General features: G+C 38.9%; 2 protein-coding genes across 6 annotated transcripts in view; one reads left to right on the top strand and one right to left on the bottom strand.

Moving 5' to 3' along the window:
• The window catches only part of LOC105490509 (transmembrane protein 164), a 344,079-nt gene that overhangs the window by 182,847 nt on the left and 136,049 nt on the right, over positions 1 to 25,183 (top strand). For 2 of the 4 annotated variants that reach the window (XM_071088243.1, XM_071088236.1), the window contains one exon: positions 426 to 12,938. The exons of the other annotated variants lie outside the window; for them this stretch is intronic. The gene's annotated coding sequence lies outside the window, so the exon portion shown is untranslated. Of the gene's footprint in view, positions 1 to 425; positions 12,939 to 25,183 lie in introns of those variants that run through there. 4 annotated transcript variants of the gene reach the window in all.
• LOC105490472 (AMMECR nuclear protein 1) overlaps positions 12,210 to 25,183 on the bottom strand; it is a 133,976-nt gene continuing 121,002 nt past the window's right edge. For both annotated transcript variants that reach the window (XM_011756132.2, XM_011756131.2), the window contains 3 exons: positions 20,520 to 20,610; positions 19,025 to 19,121; positions 12,210 to 16,718 (listed from right to left, as the gene is read on the bottom strand). In XM_011756132.2, coding sequence (XP_011754434.1) covers positions 16,604 to 16,718; positions 19,025 to 19,121; positions 20,520 to 20,610 — 303 coding nt within the window. In that variant the 3' untranslated portion in view covers positions 12,210 to 16,603. The remainder of the gene's footprint in view (positions 16,719 to 19,024; positions 19,122 to 20,519; positions 20,611 to 25,183) is intronic.

Genomic DNA, 25,183 nt, shown 5'->3' with positions numbered 1-25,183 from the left:
GGGTTTTGACTGTACTCATACCCAATCTGCCTTAATGTGCCCTGTGGGGTTGTGGTCTGTGGTGTGTTTGTGAGTGGGTGTTTGTGTGTAGGACAGGTGATACCTCAGTTTATTTCATGGACTCTAAGACACATTTTTTTTTTTTTTTTGCATTTTAACATCGTTAAAATTGGAATGCATCTTAAAATCAGTGGCATGATAGTTTAATCAGCAACTTTCTTCTTTTTCAGCAGTATATAAAATAACAGACATCTTATAATCTAAGGCATATTAGAATCAATGAAATACTGTAATTGTTAACTTAGATTCCTCTTCCTCTTCCCCCATGAAAGTCACCTTCTTGCTAGAGAAAACCGTTTTGGAAAAATGTACAGACTTTTAGCTTACAGCCTCATTCTAACACTCCTCTTTTTCTTCCCTGCCAGCATCCACCCAGGCCAGGCAAGCTTTCTGCTTCTTGACCAGAAGGGGACCCACTTTGTTGAGCTCTCTCTTGAGACAGATGGTTTGTGGGACATGAGAGGGAAGAGGCAGAGTATACCTGCATAAGGAAGCCCACTGTGCCAAATGACAGGGAAGGAGTCAGACAAGCTAGGCCACCCAGCCCCAATAGCTCTGGTTTCTTTCTTTCCCCAACAGCAGCCTGGCCAGACAACTCAGCCTATTTCCCTGGGGAACTCCTAGGGCTAGTCATTGCCAGAGGTGAGGTAAGCTGGCAGAAGTAGGGGTGGGGTGTGAAGCCCAACATGTCCTGAACTCCCTCGGTTAATGTGAGTGGCTGTCTGGCCCATGCAGAAGAACACACTGATTTCCCTACCTCCTCCAACAAGGTCGAAGAAGAGTCAGGTAGTAAGCCTTTCAAGGAAAAGCAGCACTTTGTCCTAGGGTACCCTGAGCCATGGGCATTTCACTGCAGTTAGGAATTGCCACCAACATCCCCTCAGTCCTGGCAGTCACTCAAATTAAACTCTGCCCTTGTAACCTTTAGGCCATCCTCTTCCAGAAGGGAAGAGGAGTGTCTGCATAGTGAGATCTAGGGATACTTGGTCACAGGAAGCCGCTTTTGGACATTTCTCCCCCAGAGAGCTTAGCAAGACATGATCAGCCTGGATTACAGCTGCCCTCACGTAACTGGGTTAAAGTGTTGGCCTACTTAGGCCCCTCCTGCAGTGGCCTCCTTCAAAGCTGATGAGGCCGATTAGGGGGCTATTTCTGAGATCTAGTCGTGTACCCAGAAGCCTGAGGGCGGTCCTCCCCTGACTAGAAAGACAATGACTAAGGCTGGACAGCCAAGGGCAGAGTGAGATTTGCCCATAGGAGAGCATTGCCGTCAGAACTCATGTATTCTTGTAAAAGAACCAAATAATATCAAGGCTAAGTCCCTGGAGTTTGAACTTCAAAAACCAAACCAACCAATCAGTTTTCAGGGATAGGCCTAGTCCTACACCTTTGCCATCTTCAGAGCTAAAGAGAGGTAGCAGATCGCCAAAATAAAATCTTCAATTATAGTTGTAGTCACTAGCCTCCACTCAGTAGGTTCTGTGCATTTGAGATTGTTAACTAACCTCTGAGCCTCAGTTTGCTCATCTACAAAATGGCAATAATGATAGCATCTACTTCATAGGCTATCGTGAGGATTAAAAAGAAAAGGCACATAAGGCACTTGGCACAGTACCTGGCAGCACGTTTGTTAGATACCACCACTACCATCACCACAACCATTACCACCACCATTGTCACCATCATCATCCTCATCAAGACAACAGTGAACGGGAAAAGCTCAGTCTCTGGAGCCTGACAAACTTGGTTTGAATCCTGACTTTGCCACTTCATAGTTAGGTGGCCTCAGATAAGTGACAACTTCCTTGAACTTGAACTTGATTCTTATTCTGTAAAACGGGAAACTCATAAGGCTATTGAAAAGTGTATAACATGGTTCTCCACAGTAAGCACTCAATAAATGTTAGCTATTATAATTATTAAAAAGGAGTGGTCAAGGTCAGTGGTTGCCAGGTGTTAGGAGGATATGGAGATGAATGGGCTAAGCACAGAGGATTTCTAGGGCAATGAGACTACTATTCTGTATACTACTATAATGGCGGATACATTTCATTATGTAGTTGTCAAAACTCATAGAATATACAATACCAAAAGTGAACCCTAATGTAAACTTTGGACGTTGGATGATAATGATGTATCACTGCAGGTTCATCAGTTGTAACAAATGTGCCACTCTGATGCAGGATGTTGATAGTGGGGTAGGCTGTGTGTGTGATGGGTATATAGGAAATATAGGGGAACCCTGTATACATTTTGCTCAATTTTGCTGTGAACCTAAAACTACTCTGAAAAATAAAGTCTATTTAAAATGAAAAGAAAGAAATGGGAGCAATCATGCTAGATTGTTATAAACTTAGGATGTTAGCTATAATCCCCATGATAACCACTAAGAAAATAACTAAAATAGAAGAGGAAATGAAGTGGGAATCAAAGTGGATATTACAAAAAAAATACATCAAACACAAAAGAACGCAGTATAGGAGGAACTGAGGAACAAAAAAAGATATATAGCACAATGGCACAAGTCCTTTATTATCAGTAATCACTTTGAATGTAAATGGATTAAGCTCACCAATTAAAAGACAGACTCTGGCAGAATGGATTAAAAAACAACATGATCCAATTATGTGCTACTGACAAGACACTCAGTTTAGACCCAAAGATACAGGGGTTGAAAGTGAAAGGATTAAAATAGATACTCTATCCAAATAGTAACCACAAGAGAGCTGAGATGGTTACACTAATATTAGACAAAATAGAGTTTAAGTAAAAAATTGTCATAAAAAATGAAGAAGGAAATTTTTACTGATAAAGGGTTAATTCATAAAGAAGATATAACAATGATAAACAAGTATGCACCAAACAACAGAGCTCCAAAATATATGAAGTGAACACTGATGGAATTAAAAACAAATAGTAGACAATTCTACAATAATATTTGGAGACCTCTGTATGCCACATTAAATAATGGATAGAACAACTAGACAGAAGATCAGTAAGGAAATAGTTTCAACAACACTATAAACCAACTAGATCCAATAAACATACAGAACACTATACCCCACAACAGCACAATACACATTCTTCTCAAATGTACATGGGATATTCTCCAGGTTAGAGCATATATTAGGCCATAAAACAATTATTTTGAAACATTTTAAAATGCTGGAATTATACAAAGTATGTTTGATCAAATGGAGCAAAGCTAGAAATCAATAATGAGAAAAACTGGAGATTTTGCAAATATGTGAAAATTAAGAATATACTCTTAAAGAACCAATGAGTCAAAGAAGAAATCACTAGGGGAATTAGAAAATGCTTTTAGATGAATGAGAATGAAAATACAACTACAACAACTTATGGGATACAGTGAAAGCAGTGCCCAGAGGGAAATTTATAGCCGTAAACACGTACATTAAAAAAGAAGAAAGATCCGAAACCAATACTCTAACTTTACACCTTAAGGAACTAGAAAAAGAAAAGCAAATGAAACCTAAAGCCAGCAGAGGGAATGAAATAATAAAGATTAGAGCAGAGATAAATGAAATAGATAATAGAAGAAAAAGAGTCAATGTAACCAATAGTTGGTTGTTTGAAAGGATAACAAACCATGACCAAGTGGGATTTATTCCAGGAATTTAAGGGTGGTTTAATGTAAGAAAATCAACCAATGCGGTACACCACAGTAATAGAACAAAGTGGGGGGTGGGGTGGGGACGTGATCGTCTCAATATATGCAGAAAAACCATTTGACAAAAGTTAATACCCTTTCATAATAAAACACTCAGCAAACTAGGAGTAGGAGGCAAATGCCTTAACATGATAAAGGGGCATTTATGAAAAACCCACAACTAACATCATACCTAATAGACAGAGACTGAAAGCTTTCTCCTAAGATCAGGAACAAGACCAGGATGTTTATGTTTACTTCTGCTATTCAACATAGTATTGAAAATCCTAGCCAGAGCAGTTAAGCAAGAGAAAGAAAGAAAAGGCATCCAAATTGGAAAGGAAGAAGTAAAACTATCTCTATTTGCAGATAATATGACTATATTCCCATAGAATACACACACCAACAACTACTAGAGCCAATAAATGATTTCAGCAAAGTTGTAGTGTATAAGATCAACACACAAAATCAGTTATGTTTCTCAATGCCAGTAATAAACAGTCTGAAAATAAAATGAAGAAAAGCAGTCTCCTTTATAATAGCATCCAAAATAACAAAATACCTAGTAATACATTTAACCAAGGAGGTAAATGACTTGTACATTGAAAACTAGAAAATATTACTGGAAGAAATTTTAAAACATCTAAATAAATGGAAAGGCATCCTGTGTTCATGTATTAGAAAAAATATCCAAATGACAATAGTCTCCAAAGCCATCTACACATTCAGTGCAATTCCTATCAAAATTCCAATGGCCTTTTTTTTTTTTTTTTTTTTGCAACAATGGAAAAGCCAATCTTTAAATTCATAAGGGAACTCAAGGGGCCTTGGACAGCCAAAACAGTATTGAAAAAGAAAAACAAAGTAGGATTACACTTCCTGATCTCAAAACTCACTGCAAAACTACAGTAATCAAAACAGTGTAGTACTGGCATAAAGGTGGACATACAGACCAATGGAATAAGATAGAGAAATAATAGAAATGAATGCAGACCTCTATGGTCAACTGATTTTCAACAAGGATTCCAAGAACATTCAATGGGGGAAAGAATAGTATTAACAAATAGTGTTGAGACAACTGGATAACCACATGCAAAAGAATGAAGTTGGACTGCTACCACACATCACATACAAAATAGCTCAAAGTAAGTCAAAGACCTAAATAAAAGGAATAAAACTATACAACTAATAGAAGAAAACATAGAAGTAAATCTTCATGATCTCAGATTTGGCAGTGGATTCTTAGATTTGACACCAAAAACATTAGCAACAATAGAAAAAAATAGATAAGTTGGACTTCATAAACGTGAAAAACTTTTGTCCGTCAAAGGATATTATCAAGAATATGAAAAAGACAAACTACAGAGTGAGAGAAAATATTTGCAAATCATATATCTGATAATGGTTTAATATCCTGAATATATGAAGAACTCTTACAATTCAACAATAAAAAGTGAAACAATCAGCTGGGCGCAGCGGCTCACACCTGTAATCTCAGCAGTTTGGGAGGCCGAGGTGGGCAGATCACGAAGTCAAGAGATCAAGACCATCCTGGCCAACATGGTGAAACCCTGTCTCTACTAAAAATACAAAAATTAGTTGGGCGTGGTGGTGTGCGCCTGTAGTCCCAGCTACTCGGGAGGCTGAGGCAGGAGAGTTGCTCAAACCGGGAGATGGTGGTTGCAGTGAGCCAAGATTGTGCCACTGCACTCCAGCCTGTCTCAAAAAATAATAAAAGTCAAACAGTCTGATTAAAAACTGGGCAAAGTACTAGAATGGACATTTTTCCAAAGAAAATATACCAATAGCCAATAAGCACATGAAAAAGTGTTCAATATCAATGATCTTTAAGGAAATACAAATCAAAACCATAATGAGATGCCACTTCACATCCACTAAGATGGCTTAAATCAAAAAAAGAAAAGTAATGATGGTGAGGATGAGAAATAGGAACCTATATACATTGCTACTGGGAACATAAAATGGTACAGCCACTTTGGAAAATGGTTTGGTGGTTCCTCAAAAAGTTAAAGGTAGGCTGGGTGCAGTGGCTCATGCCTGTAATCTCAGCACTTTGGGAGGCTGAGGCAGATGGATCACTTGAGGTCAGGAGTTCAAGACCAGCTGACCAACATGGTAAAACCTCATTTCTACTAAAAATACAAAATGAGCTGGGCATGGTGGCACATGCCTGTAATCCCAGCTACTCAGGAGGCTGAGGCAGAAGAATCGCTTGAACCCAGGAAGTGGAGGTTGCAATTAGACAAGATCGTGCCATTGCACTCCATCCTGGGCAACAAGAGTGAAACTCCATTGCAAAATAAATAAATAAATAAATAAATAAATAAGTAAGTAAACGATAGAATAACCACATGACTCGGTAATTCTCCACTCCTAAGCATATATCCAAGTGAAATGAAAACATGTTCACACAGAAACGTGTACACAAATGTTTATATAGCATTGGTCCTAAGAGCTGAAAGGTGGAAGCAATCCAAATATCCATTATGATGGATAAACAAATTGTGTTACATGATACAATGAAATATTATTCAGCCATAAAAAGGAACAAAGTACTAAAACATGGTACAACTTGGATAAACCTTGAAAACATACTGAGCAAAAGAAGCCAGATACAAAAGGTCACATATTATATGAGTCCGTTAATATGATATATCCAGAATAGGTAAATTCAGAGAGATGGAAGGAAGATTAGATGTTACTTAGGGGGGAGGGGGGTGGGAGTTGGTGAGTGACTTCTCTTAATGGGTGTGGAGTGTTTTTATGGAGCGATGAAAAAGTTTTAAAGCTAGAGAGAGCCAAGGGTTGCACAACATTGTGAATTCACTAACTACCGTAGTGTACATTTTGAAATGGTTAATTGTATGTTATATGAATTTTACCTCAAAAAAATGTCCAAAAAGGGAGCGAGATTGAAAATAAACGTGTTTCTTTTTCACAATCAAGTGCTCTGTGCACCCTGCTTGCAGGACCCACTGTGTAACATTTCTCAGAGCAAAGAATGTTACCTGTACTTTCCCAGCCTACTGCTGACTATTAGCAATGTCTATTTGACCTTCTCCAAGGCTGCAGGGCCAGTTAGACCCATCTACCCAACAGGAACAGTCCCATCCTATTTGGATCCAACAACTGGATTAACCCCATGGTTCCCTTTTAAGCCCCATCATTCGTGAGTACCACACAAGATATGCTAGGCCAGATAAATAAGAACCAATTCACCAAGGAGCATGACTTCATGTACTCAGGTCACTATGGCTACCCACCTGTGGCCCGACCACAATTCTGGGAAAGAGGCCATTGCTGAGGTATATGCCAGCGGGGTGGCAATGTCTTCATGCAGAGTTCCTGAAATTCATTTGGATGTTTTTAGAGAAAGCTTAGGGAAATGTTTGCATTACTCATACCAGCACTGTCCCTCAAAAAGATGGGGGTTTCCCACTCTGTCCAGTCCAAGACATCCTTTCCATTCTGCTAGGATATGTGGGAGTGGGGAATATGATTGTCCCGTCCAGCTCTTTGGCCAGCCCCCATCTCCTATGCGGATACACAGAAACCCACCTACACATGTTGACCCATATGGTAACCTTAGGTCATTCCAAAATACCATTTAGATGGAACGTGACTATAGTAACTCTTAGTTTCAATATCTGCCTGATGTTTGGAAACTCAGCAGCTTCCTGTCAGTTAAAATGTGATTTAAACATTCTATTGTATACAAGTTGTGCTTCCTGCTTTACAAGAGTCCACATTTAATACTACCTTCCTGTCCTTTCTGCATAGCAAGTGATTCTGAAAGTTACTCCGATTTTCCTTTCCATGTGGTTTACTCTTACTATTGTTTCCCTCCTTCTGCTTCATGGATTTTTTTTCTCTGTGGGATAATTTTCAACCAGTAAACATACTATAAACTGTCTTCTCCTCTTCAGGCCTCAAGATAGCCTCTCTCTGTCTCTTCTTACCTCCTCATCATAGGAAGGGCCCAGTGCCTCTAAGAGGGCAGCTTCACAGTAAGGACCACAATTCTCAGCCACCCAATGCCATTCTGTGTGTCCAAACCTATTTCTTTTACAAGCACATCACTTCTCTTCCAGCCACCTTGCATATTCCTGCTAAGGAGCAAGAGAGCCACATTATGGGAACAGAAACAGTCTCCTCCATTCAACAAATTATGATCATGTCCAGTATGGGGTGGCTTCTGGTGCTGACATATTGGAGTGCAAAGAAATATAATTTCTCAACAGAGGCAGCTACAACTATGTTCTAATGCCACTGAGGTGGAAGCTATTTAGTGAAAACATATAAAACCCTAATGTTACCTGGGCCCCAGTCTGAAGGACTTTACCCAACTAGACCAAACTAGTATGCTCCTTACAACTCTTAGCCCAGAGTGGATTGTTAATTTATCTTACAAAATTATACTATATTCATTCTGTAACCAAGCAAGGTGCCATGCCTCTGGAGGGACAGGCACTCAATAAATATTGATGGATCATGTTGAGCCTGACATTTGGGAGGAAAAGAAAAAAAAAGAAAAGCTGTCATTTCATCAAATGTCGGCTTCCCAAAAGCTCTCAAAATAACTGGGCATATTGAGGCTCCAGCAGTGGTTTTGATTGTCCTGTGGGATCCTGGGGTTCTGTCGGAACAGGCCCAAGTTTCCATAAACTTTTTTTTTTTTTTTTTTTTTAATGAGATGAAGTCTTGCTCTGTTGCCCAGACTGGAGTGTAGTAGCGCAATCTCAGCTCATTGCAACCTCTGCCTCCTGGGTTCAAGCGATTCTCCTGCCTCAGCCTCCTGAGTAGCTGGGACTACAGGTGTGCGCCACCATGCCTGACTAATTTTTGTATTTTTAGTAGAGACGGGGTTTCGCCATGTTGGCCACGTTGGTCTCGAACTCCTGACCTCAGATGATCTGCCTGCCTGGGCCTCCCGAAGTGCTGGGATTACAGGCGTGAGCCACTGTACCCGGCTCTCTATAAACATTTAATACAAAAAAACACGTGTGTGTTGAAATACATAATATTTTGGAACAGTAAGAATAACAAAAACAAAAAACACTGAACAAACAGCTGGTAAGTTATATACAGAATGGCAACTGAAGACCACCAGTGGGTTAGCAGAAGCCGTCAGGTTACTCATTTGTCTTCAAACCTCAGGAGTTATGCTTCTCCTGCCCAAACTTCTTGTAAGCTTCAGAAAGACTGTGGACTTTCATAAAATTGAGCAATCTGATCTCCATGCAAATCAGGACCTTGTCGTTGTACAGCTAAAACATAGACATAGAGTGCTGAGACTGTTCGCTGTCATTCAACCCAACTGCAACATTTTATAGTTATCAAAACAACCTCATTCTCCTTAATAAGTAGCTTGTATACATTTGTGCTTAATAGAGATGAAATAGTTCTTTCAATCTGATTTTTAACATAATGAGGTGCCAACTAAGATTCTGAGTAAAAAAGAGCTTCTCCCACCATGGAGGGAGACTAAAGGGGGAACAGATTACCCACCCCTTGTGACTTGGATGCGTCCTTTTAGAATGGGAGCATGAGCTCAAAGATGCCATGGCAGTTGGTGAGCACGGAGGCATATAATTCAGCCACTGCCCAGCTGTGTGCTGCAGACAGCGAGCATACTCTACATCTCACCTCTGTCAAATTAAGTAATCATCTGTCATGATGGAAAGCTGCAAGTGCAGGTCAGTGTTGGTTTAGATACAGCATGCACCCTCCACCAGCTGTCTGGGTGGGTCCATTTAAACAATTTGAGATATACAGTCAGTACCTTCCAAACATAATACATTAAGAGGTAATTCTTAATTTTTTTAATTGACACATAATTGTACATATTTATGGGCTACACAGTGATGTTTCAATACGTACAATGTATAGTGGTCAAATTAGGGTAGTCTATCTGTCACCACAGACATTTATCATTTCTTTGTGTTGGGAACATTCAAAATCCTGTCTTCTAGTTACCCAAAGATATATCTTAAATTCTTAACTATAGACACCCTACAGTGCTATAGAACACCAGAACTTAACTCCTCCAATCTAGTTGTACTTTTCTATCCTTTAACCCAGTGGTCTCCAACCTTTTTGGCACCAGGGACCGGTTTTATGGAAGACAGTTTTTCCACGGATGGGGCAGGTGGCATTAGATTCTCCTAAGCAGCACACAACCTAGATCCCTCACATGTGCAGTTCACAATAGAGTTCATGCTCCTATGAGAATCTAGTGCCACCACTGATCTGACAAGAGGTGGGGCTCAGGCGGTAATGCTCGCTTGCCCACTGCTCAACCCTGCTGTGCAGCCCGGTTCCTAACAGGCCACAGACCAGTTCTGGTCCATGGCCCGGGGGTTGGGGATCCCTACTTTAACCAACCTCTCCCTTTTCACTCTCTCAACCCTTCCCAGCTTCTAGTAACCACTATTCTACTCTCCACTTCTATGAGATCAACTTCTTTAGCTCCCACATGAGTGAGAACATGTGGTATTTACCTTTCTGTGTCTGGAGTATTTAACATAATGTCCTCCAAGCTGATCCATGTTGCTGCAAATGACAGGATTTCAATCTTATTTATGGCTGAATAATATCCCATTGTATAGCAATTTTTATTAAGGCGTCATATCTAAACAAGGTTGTAACCAAGTGCTTGGGGTGAGGATGTAGACTGACTTCAGAACAGTGCTTGAGACCTAATGTGATTCCCTCCAATTCTTGAAAGACTTCCTCCAACAAGTTTGAGCTTTGGAACACGAGATTGTCCCATGGGGCTACAGGTGTCAAGGCAGGCCTTTTAATGCAGTAGCCAAAAACAGTATATCCAGGGCTTTCCTCACTTGCATCCTCCCATTCATTTCTTCCTCCTGTAGGTGAAAAGCTTGAGCATACAGATTGCAAGCTATGAGAGCTTACCCTACCCAAACCCATACTTATCTTGGCTCACGTGGTTGAAGCTGCAGAAGTGGGAGAAGCCATTCTCCGAATGGGCAGTCATTCACTGGCTCTCCTGGCTGGCAGCTGTGAATCCCGGTGTGACTTCCCCACCGCAGACTTCTCCTTACCTCACGCTGATAGGACCCCTTAGATACGGCAGTATTTCCCAGCAACAGAGAGGCACTGCTTCATCCTACACGCCCATACTTGCCCTCGGAAGCAGGAAAGCTATTTACAGTGTCCAGTGGGGCATGAAATCTGAAGTGGAAATGCTGAAACTCTGGGAAGAATTTAGGTAGGTGGAGTGTGATTACTGAAGTTGAAATTTGTCCAGACCAGAGTTAACCACTAATGCTATAAAAAAAGAATGCTGTGGGCTCATTAAACTACTTCATTCTACCTGAACCTATTAATATTGTCTAAATCATTGAAAAATCTTATGTCCCATTAAACATGAATGATGAAAATAGGTAAACCCTGAGCAGATGGCTGCCTTTATGGAGCACTGTTCAAAACCACAGTAGTCCTCTAGGATCTGAGAACACTGTTTTTAGCCACTGTGATTGACATAAGCACGTGTCATAAAATTTACATAGTTACCAGGGCTTTGGGGCAATGTAACAGAAAATCGTCCTGGATATATTCAACTAGCAACTAATCTTGAAATGTGCGTGAGACAGCAAATGTTTTAGAAAGAGCCAGAGGTATTTCAACAATGTCCTTGGTAGCCTTTCCATAGAGAAAGGGATAAGGCAACAGTAGGCAGAGGCAGCACCCCAAGAGATTCCTTTCTTGACATAGGCTCTTATCTGGCCCTTGAAAGTCAGTAGCACCAGTTGCCCTACCCTACACTCCGAGTGTTTCCCCCAAGCCCAAGTTGGGGGTACCACTCTGGAACTGGAAAAAATAGCTGGTAATAAGTGTAAGCGTGTGGTATGCCTAGTGTGTGTATGAGTACGTACAAGCTCTGGGTGACCACATCTTGAGCATTTTCAGACTCTGTCCTGTACTCAGAAAATGGGCAAGCCTTGATGGTAGGAGAAAGGGCCCCCACATCAGATGATTTCACTGAATAGCACTGCTACTGCCCCTCACCAGCTCACAAAGAGGAAATGCCCAATAACCACTGACTGATTTGGAAGGAATTCGGAGCGGACCTAAGCACAGCTAAGCTCCCTCCAGAATTCAAGTCTGATGTTTGTCTGAGTTCCGTGGCAAAGGCTCTAAAGGATCCTTAAAGGATCAATGTGGCCACGTTAGGGTGTCCAAATAAAGGCTAATCTATATCAGCAAGCCAGGATTCAGAGATAGACAAAAGGATGACATTGGCAAATCATATGGCAGGGAGTGGCTGCAAGCAGGTAAGGTTTCCCAAGTGCTAGTTTGGCAATAAATCAGTATCTGTTCCTAACTATATTCCTTCAGAGCCTTCAACTGTTAACCTTTTAGTAAGAAGTACCGACGAGACCAAGATCCTATGATGAGAGAGGTTAAACTTAAAAAAGAAACACAAAATAACTCGGTTTTAACATTTTATTGGGTAAATGATTTTAAAGGTAATAACAATAGTGTCAAAACTACTACAATATCTTTCCACAGCCATACCTTACAGACCCACATAAACCTTCTCATATTTTTTCTTTTTGCTCATATTTAATATTTTAAAGCCATACATGTCATATAAAATGCCCATTTCCAATAGTTTCTTCAAACTATTAAGCAATTAAATGTGGAAGGAAGGAGGGCCTAGTTATACTGGAAGGGGTTTCAGGTAATCTGTGATGTCTTACGGTAATCAAAAAACAGGTTACTAAGAAAGAAGGAAAAGAGGAGCTACTCCAGGTAGCTTTTTGCTCATTACAAGTCTCACCATTGTATCACCAAGAACTCATTATGCTGGTGACAGATTCAAAGTAATTTTGGGGAACATATAAAACACTAAAATAACTTAGAAACTAGATCCAAATATTTCAAAAGTAATCAACTTTGATATACAAAAGTAGTCAGAGGTGGTTACAAAAGTTTGTTTGCTCAGTGCGTCTATGTACCAGCGCAGTTACTGGGTAGAGCAAAATAAAAGGTTCATTTTCTTCTGAAATAGCAATAAAAAACAAGGAAAACATATCTTTGTATATAAAGGATCAATGCTGGTCTTAAGAATAATGTCATCAGAAACCCTTAAATCGAGAGGCACACAACGGGTTTCCACTTTTAAAAAATAAAAGGAAAGTCACCAGTTTATTTAAATGGAGGAGGTGCTCACACCCCTCAAATAAACTTAATTCATTTTAACATCACTAGCAAAAATCACTTAGAAACTGTACAAAAATAAAAAAGTTAACACATTTAATCCTGCAAGGTTTTTGTAAGGACTGGAAGGCAGGCTTTTGAAGCAGCATTTGGGCATGGCTGGGGGCTTCTTTGGTTTGATCTAACACACATAAGAGATGGAACCTATTCCAGATGACAGTTTCAAATTTCCTGCACATACGAAGACAAGATAAGAGGCCAGTATACAAACTTCCGGTGTGCTGGGCATTGGGACTGTATGTGCTGGACTAAAAAAATCTTATAACTGCTTTAAGCTTTAAGGGTGAGGGGAAGCAAGCCTTGCACTTCCTCCATCAATTTCACTGACCTCTCATGTTAGGGGAGACTACAGAGGGTAGTAGCACATTCTCGTGCAGTCAGAAGGCCACTTGAGGGGTGGGGGACAATTTGTTCTTTTAGAATCTGGTACCTGGCTGACCTTGTTTAAGAACAAGAAAACCCTTCCAGAAATGGAAGCCTTTTGCTACATACCAAAGCAAAGTACGTACTCTTTCCAAGAGGAAAAATACCCAGTTGCATCTGAAAACGGAAAACTTAAATGGAACGAATTAACATTTAAAAGGGGCTATGTAAACTTTGTGCTACTCAAATGAAGTTCAAGTATTACTTCTGAGCTGTTTAAAGATCACTGAACTCATACAATATTCTGATGATAAGAGTGCAATTCACATTTGTGTTTCTGAACAAATAAATCACAACTGGCTAGAACACAACCTGTGCAATTAGAATCTTTGTCTGAATTAAAGACATGCTACATATTTCAACATGTTCAAAGTTAATTCATACCACATAATTAACAGCTTTGTATATACGACAAAGGTGAAAGGGTCTAGCATTTGTTTGAAGCACACCATTACAGTTTGTATAACACCCTTTACACTACAAAGTCTTTTAGTCAAAAGCTACTTAGAGACAAAAATGCACTTTGCATTACTTGAATACAAAAGGAGACAAAACTATCCTTTTCCCCCAAGCCATGTTGGGAAATATTGCTGACCTCGTCCTTTGAAGCCTGCAGGATGGTTATTTCTTCAGTATAACATTATTACACTGCTAAGAAAATCTGTATAACATCTGCATATATCAAGGATTTTAAAAAATCTGATATGATTTTAGAGTCCGCATGACCAGTCACGTGACCTGCTCAAGATTGATTAGCACCGTTAAATACATAAACACACATATATGTATGTATGTATAAGTATATGTACACACACACATCTATGTATGTAATAAATCTTTGCTAAAAAAAACTTCTAACCATAAGCTCACCCAGGATGAGGAGCCTGTTGAACTGATGAGATGATGGATAAGATGGATTTCACGATAATATTGGTCTATTTTGTCTTTCTTCAGTTTGCTTGTTTTATTTATCTTTTTTTCTTTTTCATTTTCTTTTTTTTTTCTTCTTTTTTTTTTTTTTTTTTTTGCAGCAGACAATATCATTCAGCTTGTGCTCAGTTTCCCTATAAGGGTAAGAAAAGTTTCCATCAGGTAGCCACTTGTTTTTATACTGAAAGACTAATCTGCTCCAAAATGCTCCCAAGTAGAAATGACAGGACTCGAAATCCCTTTCTAAAGCCCAACAGCTAACTTTTTCTGACTAATCTCTAGCTTCACTGAAACTGGCTACCAAGATTGCATTTCAGGCTAACAATTGGCTTCTTAGTTAAGGCATCACAACTGAAAATGGTTATTTCAACAATGGATGCTGTGGATGAAGGAATACCAACAAACTTCTAAGAACTCTCATCAAAAACTAAAGCAGTTTGCTGTGCCCCAGTGGCAAGCAGAAGGAATTTAGCCCATTATCTCACAAACTAAGAAAGGATTTTTGAATTCTGAACTAGCAGTCTGTCACTTGTCACAGTAACTATATGTATAAGCTATATCATTTTGATATTCACTGACATTTTTTATAGTTTTAGAATATATATTCTGCAGCATACTTTAATTCATCACTTGATATGTTGGCTTCCTATTTGAAAACATTATATATATTTTTCCAAAGGGGTGTGTGTGTGTGGTATGTATATATATACCACACACACACACACACACACACACACAGACACACACACATATACCATAAAATGAAGGTCATCTTCCTCCAGAATAATCTGTCATTTTTCCTGGGGATATATGTATGGACCTCCTATCTACATCAGTAAGTTATCCTTTGTATGCATCATGGGAAGACTGTCCTTGCAGATGAGCTGGGCTCTTACTATAGCACATCTGAATGCCAACTCCATTTTCACAGGGGTGACATAACATCAATGTAGTAAATGTGTTTCTATCAAAAGTATGTAGTGCAGAAAGAGATTCAAGCTATTTTATAGTATCTCTAAAACTCTAGTATTGTCCCCATGACAAACATATCTGAAATCATGACAAATATGAACTTTTGTTTCACTAAATTATCTTTACCATACCTTTAGATGGTAGCTAAAATGGACTCTAGCCAATCACGACTTACTGAAACCTAGAGCTAACAAATTTAAATTAATATAAAATAGACAAATGTCTCTTTTTGGTTATTTGCTCAAAATAATTTTTTTCAGCTTAAAAAAATACTTAAGAGTAAGGAATTTGTCTAATCTTCTGTTTCACATATAGAAACAATAAAATTTTACAAGAATATTTTTCTAAATTGCCTTTTTTCTAACCCCTCTTAATTCCACTTATATTCTTCTCAAAGGCACTAAATTCTGTATCTGCTCTCTTCCTAATATTTGCTGCTCATAAAAATGTTTCCTGTAGCCTTTTTGAAAGGTAGTCTGTACCTTCTCAAAACAGTGTTTTAGTTTGCAAATTGGCTCTATAAAGTGGTGAGGCAGTCTCTTCTATGATAACCAGCACAATAGGGATAAATGATTTCTCTCTCTCTGTGACAAGCCCTATCACGGACCTTTGAATGCTCACTACTAGAGCTAAAGTTCATATATTTTCACCATGGGAAAAACATATACTTAAGGAGTGAAGACCCAACTACTAAGCTGTCATAGCAAAGTGAATTTCAGACAAAAATCAAGAGTAATATGCAAATAACTGAATTTGATATGAATGAATCCCAAACTCAGGTATCAAAAAACAACTATCTTACTGAGGATGACTAAAGACAAACCTAAGTAAAATCCCTAAAAACTGCACACTTTCTTCCATCCACAGTCAAAGGAAGGGAGGGAGGGAAGGAAGAAGGAAAACGGGAAGGAAGAAGGAAAACAGGAAGCAAAACAGGAAGAAAGGCAAGGAGGACAGAAAAACAGAAACCTGACTGAGATAGCAAAGCAAAATTCTACATAATATTGGAAGAAAAAAAACCCAAAATCACATATGCTGCAAAAAAAAAAAAAAAAAAAAAAAACAATGATCTAAAATAATAAAACAGGATCTTAACAAATGCCATTTTTCTACCCGTTACCATGATGATCTTAATTGACGATGTCGAAGCTTCACCATGGCAACGGAAACTATCATCATAAAATGGTACAGTAAAAGAGATAGCTAGACCAAGAAGGTGTAGGGTCTCCTGGGAAGAGGTCTGCAGAGAGGCCCAGTGACTGGTTGTGCGGCTCAGTGTCAGGAATAATGGTTATATGGCGGAAGGGGATGCCCAATGCCATTTTGGAAATGATGATGCTGGCGATGAGCAAGGTATTCAGCATAGCTCAGGGTCATCTTTTCACTACGATACCTGAAAGAAAGTCAGGGAAGAGAAAAGTTAACATCGAGAAATAGGTGATATGCCATTGTCAGTGCTAGGAAGGACCTTAGAGATAATTTTATAGATCAGGAAATGGGGTCCCAGAGAGAAGCAGTGACTGCCCAAGGTCACAGAGATAGTAAGTAACAAAGCTAAGATCAGAACCTGGAAATTAAAAGTCTGAGTCCAGTGCTCTTTGCACTCTACTACTCCTTGTTTAAATTGTTCTTTTAGAATTTTTATTGCCCCCTCAGCCCCAGTTTTCTAACAGGAGTATGCATGTCATTCAATTCAGTTGATTATTTTTCTTCAGAAGTCTTCCACCTCTCCCTCTTTTACTGTTCTTTTCTCTGTCCATACATCTACTTAGGTCTTACCATTAAGTAACAACAACAAAAACAACTTTTCTTAATTCTGGTATCCTGAACTCTCACTTTTCCCTATGTCGGGCTTTCTTTTCATTGCCACATTTCTCAAATAGTTGTGTATATTTTCTGCCTTCAATCCCCATCTCACACTACTACTCAGCTCAGTGCTCTTTGGCTTCTGCTGCCACCCTTCCATGGAAATAGCTGTCAGAAGGCTTCCCCTGACTCAGCTTGACCTTTCCATTTGCTCATCACACCCTTAAGCTCTCTGGTGCTAAGGATTCTATACCTCCACATGCCCCTGGTTCTTCCCTGCCTCTCAGATTGCTCCTTCTCTCTGAATGCTCCTATCCCTGCCTTGTAGAATTTTGTTATGTTTCTGTATTTGGTTATTTTGGCTCTATACTGTCTCCCCACAGTGAACCCTATCCTTACAATTTCAATCATATCTAGCTATGAGCTCATACATTTTCATTGACCTACTAGATATTTCTATATAGATATCCTAAGAAGCACCTCAAATCCAAAATCAATGCATAAACTTAACATGCTCCTCTTGTGGTCCCTACTTTGATTAAAGGGATTACCTTGGTCCTTTTTATCTAGATTAACGCCTTGACTTCCTTCTTTATTTCTAAATGATGACCCAGTCCTTTCATTTCTTCCACATTATTTTCATATCGATTCCCACCTTTCTTCCCATCTCACTGCCACAGCTCTAGTTAAGGCCCCTGTTGCACCTCTTTTGGACTGCTGCCACAGATTCTTAGATAATACCAATGCTTCCTGGCTAATTTTCCTGTTTCCAATTCCATTCTTATACCTCCCCAAGCCCATCTGATTAAAATCCTTCAATAGCTACCAATTGCCTATAGAACCAGGTCCAAATTAGTTACTCTGGAACTCAGGACCCTCAATGGTCTGCCCAACCTACCATGTGGCCACATTTTCCTCTAATGATCAGCTTCTCTATTACACTGAAAGATCAGCTCAATCAGACTATTTCGCATTCTCAGAACTTGCTTTGTACTTCACCACCCTTGACTCACAAGGTCTTCCTTAAGGGAATCCCTTTCCTCCCGCACTCTCTACCTGTCAAATATTCCACCCATTCTTCAAACCCAGCCCCCAACGGATCTCTTTGAAACTATCCGTTATCCCCCTCCCACCCTCTTAGAATTCCTCTTTCCCTACTTCATGGGAATGGATCTTGTATTACCCATCATATTCTGCCTTAGATTAATACTTTTGTCCGTGCCCCCTCTATTCGCCTCCACGGTGAACTCAGGGAGAGCAGGGATGGAGGTATTTCTGAATTTCTAACTCCTCAGAGCTGAGAATAGGCCATTTTTATACTATAGGCATTCAGTGTAGTTTTATGGAATTGAAATAAATGGAACCAGCAGCCCATTTTCCTAAAATGTATGTTTTTTTCCTTTTTAAATAAGCATCTGTATTTTTTCATGCTGCAATTTATTTAGCATTTGAGTTTAGCTCAATTGTGTTTTTCAGCAAGCTAACAAGTTTTCTTGGTAGACTTCTATCACTGCCAAAATTCTGAGGTTAAATTCAAATTTGAGGACTGTTTATCAGAATCCTGGGGTTCTGCTAAGTAATGTCAAAAGCTAGTCAATTGCTAATTCAAGTACTTTCTCCAGTAAAGTAGTCTAAAGTCTCCAAGGGCTTGCTCATACAAAAGCCAGAGTAATCACACAGAGCTGAAGATGGGAAAGATAGGCTCATACATCACACAGGCTTTACTACCAAGCAGAGTTCCATTGTATCCACCCTCAGTATGACCCTGCCATTCATTTCCACTCTGTTTCAGAAAAGAGAAGTGTAGTTAGAGAGACCAAAGAAATCAAAGCGTTATAGGCATACACATCAAAATGTACAGGTTAGCCTTGTGCTAGAAAATATCTTCTGTACCTGGTCAGTTTTATGGTTTTCCTGAATTCATTAGTAATTGGAGCTTTGTATCCTCCTTTCCTCAATAAGGAGTCTATGGTCTGAATATGGTCCCATCCTGTAGAGAGTTGACCAGATAAAATATCAGTCAAGCACATGTAACAAACACCTTTCATTAAATACAAAATGACTTTGTAGAGGTCAGCTATCACTGTCACCAAATGCCATCAAATCTTTTGGTCCTAAAAACAATCACACAGAAAAGCTACGATGTCGTCCTTTACAAAAGCAGGGCCATCACCACACTCCTTAAATTCTAGCTATCCACAGTGTCAAACAACATTGGCTCCTTTATCTTCACATTCGAAGTCAAGGGGTCTAAGGGGCTGACAGAAATTGCTCAGTCGTGACTGTAACAAACCATATCTGCTGTACTTTCCTCTAACGGCGACATCTTTAAAAGGGAGTGAAAAGCCTATATGCCATTTTGCCAACTCAGCATTTAGGACTCCCACACCACCTTACAGTAATTGTTGTTTCTTATGGTATCTTCTGTAATTCTGTAACCATTCAAGTTTGTGTGCAGTATTCAAGGGTATTTTTATTAGTTCTGACATGGATGGCATACTAGTATCTGAGGCCCTCTATCTTTTATGTATGCTTTACAAAGTTAATGATACTAGGAGATTAAGACATTTTCTAAAGCAACCCAAATAAATCTTCAGGCAACTGCCTTGAAGACTTTCTGATCTGGGGATTTAATGGCATTAAATTTTGCTATTATGTATCTCCCATTTATAAGACAAACATGGGGAAACCAAATTACAAATGCTTTCTGATGAGAAGAAAAGCTCCCCAAGATAAAAGATTCATTTCAACCAACACAAAATCAGAATTTAGTAGTTGCTAAGAAAGGATACAATACTACAGAGTGAAAAGTTACTCTGTGTTACAATGTTGGTTCATACGGGTCTATGCTCTATGTGTGAAATAGGAAAATTCTGATTAGGAAGTATAGACCAAGCATATAAAACACTAATATTTCATGTTTTCTCAATGCTCCAATCTTAATGGGAAACCTACAATCTTAATATTAGCAGGATGAGTAATGACAACCACCTAACAATGAAACATTTGATACTTAAAATGACAAAGAACTATGTGGCTGATTGTCAAACAAAAGGCTTCTTTATGCCACAATGGAATATGGGAAAAAGGTACTTCAAATCAGTAGCAAATTGTTGCCTAAAATGAAACTCAACTAATATTAATTCTGCTTTTTAAAAAATATACACTTATGGGTTTATGCCATCAAAATTCAATGCAGGGATTCAACTTCTGTGAGTATTTCACCGACTTGATACAGACATTGCAGTGGCAGTGATGGAAGAGTCACTTCTTACAATTTGACACTGTTCAATTATCAGACATAACTGCAAGGTCAGCTATCGCATTTCGATTTGTATATTTGTTTAAATTCTTCACCAGATCACATGAAATAAAGAACAACAATGACCTTGCTCCTTTGCAACCTCCGGTAGGTAGGTGGCGGTGCGTTTTGATCCTTTTTCATTGATGAATTCTATTCTAATGCCATGTACACCCACCTGAAAGAAATTGGCAGTTTTATTAGTACAGTCTTCTTCATAGAATCAGAAAGAAAAGGTTATAACTTAACTTTCAAGAGAATGCAGTTCTTCCTTTCCCCTTGTTTTTAGAAGGACATATCAGTTTTCTCTTTCCAAAGCTTTGACTTTGGATTTGAAGGCCATTATGATGGCCATGGAGAGGGAAAATACTGATTTGCATGTGCCCAACATGCACTAGGCTATGATACTGTGTTTCGAAAACTGGAACAACTATTCTGAAGCTGTGTGTAGAATAAGATGGTTGATGGCAAAAATCCTACCCCCACTCCCAAATTGTAGCTCATGCCAATAAGGAACTAGAGACAAAGGTGACTGGCTTCAAAGAGATAGCAAACAACCATCCTGTTTTGCAGGTACACTCACCACTTCTGATTAAGTTCCAAAACTTTTGGTGCTGATCCCCTCCCAAACTGTCTACTCCCTTTAAAACCTTAAATTATATGTAGGCAAGCAAACACAGTCAGGTAAGATTGAAATATAATAATGAAAACAATCAGATCCTACATCATCACCCAGTGTAGATAGCATTTCTTTAAAAATGCATTATGACTTAGAGTGGGGTAGTAGCAGACCTTCACTGTCCATCTACACCATTGTCTTCACACAGCTCTACTAAATTTAAGAATAAAGATTTCAAATCACTTCACTGTAGTGCATTATTGCACAGTCTCTTTATATACTAGCCCAGAGACCAATGTAACTTTTTTATGTAAAACGAGCTTGTGGTGATACCCTTAAAAAGGTAGTCTTCTAAGTAACTGTGAGCAATTTCTTGCTAATGTTTTTTAAAATAATGTGCTTTTCCTTTGATTAGCATATGATCGAAAGGAATCTGTCCTTTCCCCTCATATCTCACATAGAATAGTATACAGGGCTAAAGATCAAAATTAAAAGTTTTTAACTTCTTTGTAAACATTGATAATAAAAACAAAATTTCAAAAGCATAATGACCCCATTCTGTTCTCTTGGATCTGTGGTTGCCTCAGATCAATGGTTCCCAGGTGGAGGGTCAGGTTGTGCAAGGTACTGGAATGCAGATGTAAGACCAGGTAAACATTATTACCCAAGATGGAGGCTTCTTTTCTGAGCAGGTGAGTAAAGTCATAGACCTCTATACTTTCCATACACGTAAAGGTCTAGAGGAGGAAAAGGGGTCAATGAAAACTTATTTTGCTTCTTCTGCCCTCAGCCTCAAGTTTTCTAATTTTTTCAGGAATAAAAAGTCCTCTAGGATTTTTTATTTTATTTCATTCTTTCCCTAGGTCTTCACCCATCTATCCATTAGAGCCTGTCAGATCTTCTGAGGAATTCATGTTTTTTTAAAAAAATTTTTATTAAAGCACATCTCTGGCTATTTCTTCTATCTATTTAATATCAGTATTTTTATGAATCTCTTTCTACTAAAAATGAGACCAGGGTAGCTGTTTAAAAACTAACACAATACTTGCCTCCCATACCATGTGGGAAATAACTACATATAGCTGAGAAGAAATATGAGCGCTTAGCTATCAGGCATTTCCAGGATAAAGGACATCTCCTAATCTCTCCAGTGCCTGATGAGACAATGACAAATTTGCAACATTTTCTGTATACTGACTTCCTGATCAGTAGCTTTGAATTTTTTTCCTTTGACAATATCAGATTCCTCATAATTTGTTTTTTTAAAAATATACAGCATAAGTAATTTATACTCCATTATCCACTGAAGTGAATTTTGAATCTTCAACTCTATTTATCAAAAATCTGTCATGTTAAAATTGAAAAGAATTTTGGTGTTTATTAAGGTGTCTAGTCAAAATTGTGATAGGAAGAATGTCTCCCTCTCTGTGAGATGAGAGTGTCAGACAAAATTAATGATATTTAACTGGCAAGGGGTGGGGAGCGGGTCTGCAAAGTTTATCAGAATTTCAGGAGGTTTCATGCTTCAACAAATATATTTTGGAAAAAGAACAGCTCCCCAGGTAATTTTTATTCTAATTGAACTAGATAACCTCTAATAAGCATTCTAGTTCTGACAAACTGTGGCTACATATTAAGATTGTTAAAAGTGATTTAGGTAAATGGGGGTAATTTAGACACTTAAGTCCTTTCTTTATAGGAGTACATCCTGTGTTCTTGAACAAAAATGTCACATTTTTAATGTCTAGTAATTTAACAATTAAAAGAAGTTAAGAGGCCAGGTGCAGTGGTTCACGCCTGTAATCCCAGCACTTTGGGAGGCCGAGACAGGCGAATTACGACGTCAGGAGATCGAGACCACCCTGGCTAACACGGTGAAACCCCATCTCTACTAAAAATACAAAAATTAGCCGGGCGCGGTGGCGGGAGCCTGTAGTCCCAGCTACTCGGGAGGCTGAGGCAGGAGAATGGCGTAAACCCGGGAGGCGGAGCTTACAGTGAGTGGAGATCGGCCACTGCACTCCAGCCTGGGCGACAGAGTGAGACTCCGTCTCAAAAAAAAAGAAGTTAAGACTAATTGTATGGTATGTGAATGGTATCTCAATAAAGCTGTGTGTGTATGGATACAAAGGACACAGTGGCCAAAACAAAAATTACTCACGAATAAGACTGCTTTATTTACTCTGCATTTTGAGAAGGTCTTAACATCAAATTTGATAAGAAAAAAACCCCAAATTCTCCAATTTTGATTTAGTACCACATTTACAACTTTTAATTGTTTTCTGGGTTCCTATGACTCTGAACAATTGAAAACCCCTGTAAATTGAACTGTAAGTATAGTGGTTTTAAAGTGAATTCTTTTTATGAACTTTCTTCATAGGTCATAAATACTCTCCACAAAGCTACAAAGCCCAAACCAGAGTGACTCATTTTTTTCAGCTAGCAGAATTAGGAGAATGGTAACAAAATCAAAGCATAGTAGCTTTCTTTCTGTCACCTCTTGAGCAACAGCATTTTCTTTACTCCTAGAACCACAAGCCACTAAAGAGTCATACTGCACAATCAAAACAGGAGAAGGAGAATATGGCCTACTGTGGAGAATGGCCAATTCTGGCCAACCTGTGGAAATCACTGGCTTTGCAATGAAATGAGCATCAAAACTAACTCCATATTGTTTCAGGGAGGCATCTGTCACAGCTACAACTCCAAAATGTAACCCTCATACATAATAATTGAATCCTCCCTTATACATATTGGAGAATCCTTTGGCCCAGCAATATCCCAAGAGACAAAGGCTATAGTTGCAATTATAAAACTAGATAAATGATCAGCGAACCAGGGAACTGGGATTCCCCGAAGCAGATCTTTAAAATTCTACCACAGTAACTTTCTAAGTATGGATAAGGGGGCCGCATGTGGGAATACTATGTCACTAAACATACCCCTAACTAATCCTGCCACTGTTTGAAGTCCAGCCAGTTTCGGTAAAAACTGGAAACTTGAAAATCTAGCCTTATGAGTCTGCAGGTCATTTTCAAAATTACTAGATGGTCTATGAAAAAAATGCTTTCGAGGTCCATCAATTGCGATAATATTCTTTTAATCAAGACTGTACTTTTGCTAAGCAAAGCTATAAATCAACTCCAATGGTAGTAAATTAAATGTAGGACTTATAGATAAGAGGATATGGAATTAAGCAGAGCTGTATTTGTGCGTGCTGATAGAACATTAAGACCAGTTCAACGGATTCATATTTCATGCTAAAAAGAAAGCCATATTTATTCTGAACCATTCCATAGCAAGTGATTTTTATTAATGCTATTATACAATCTTTTGTTTTTAACATTGTTCAGAATGATTAAATATCAAGATTAATGTTAAGACCCTAAAATATATCTTGATTATTCTGGGGTTGATTATCCAGTTTAGGGATTATGTATCCCCAGCTCCACCTGGCCTCAGCCCCATCCTCTTTCAGCTCTTGTTCATTTTTCTATTTTTTCACTCCTCTATCAGACAGCACGTGGTCACAGAAAGAAGAGGTACACACAAATTAATCAATTTTGCTACATAGTAAAAGGTTTGGTAGGAGAAGAGATTATAAATAATGGCTAAAATGAAGGTTTGAGACTGTCTGCAGATTTCATTTATCCTTGTTATCTAGTCCCGTGTTAGAAATGTGGCTTCATTTAAAACTATCATCCTCTAATGCAGTGACCCTCAACACAAGAGCATTTTTTAAAAGTACCCTCTCCCATATTATATTCCTTGTAATTGCACAGTCAAAGCTTAATGTACCCTAGTCTGTCTAATAAGGCAAGTGTTAGCCTTGTAATCCACTAGCAGCGCTACAAAAGGGTCTCACTTTTACTCGTGAGCCTTGTCAGCAAGCCAACAATCTGAATATGCTGAAACATGAAAAACAGCCATCTGGCTAAAAGCATAAATGAGTATAAAATGTGCTCTGGCTAAGTTGAGTAGCCTCCATGTAAACCTCTGACAGTTTGGGTCCACAATTACCTCCACAGTCCTGAGCCTCAAAGCTAAATCTTCCCGATTGTATCCTGGCCAACAGAACCACTCTACTTCCTTGGGTGGCATCCTGTTTTAGCAAATACCATGGTCAGTCCCA

The sequence above is a fragment of the Macaca nemestrina genome, chromosome X (genome assembly GCF_043159975.1).
Source record: "Macaca nemestrina isolate mMacNem1 chromosome X, mMacNem.hap1, whole genome shotgun sequence".
NCBI classification, from domain to species: Eukaryota; Metazoa; Chordata; class Mammalia; order Primates; family Cercopithecidae; genus Macaca; species Macaca nemestrina.
This window is presented reverse-complemented; position numbering and strand designations above follow the sequence as displayed.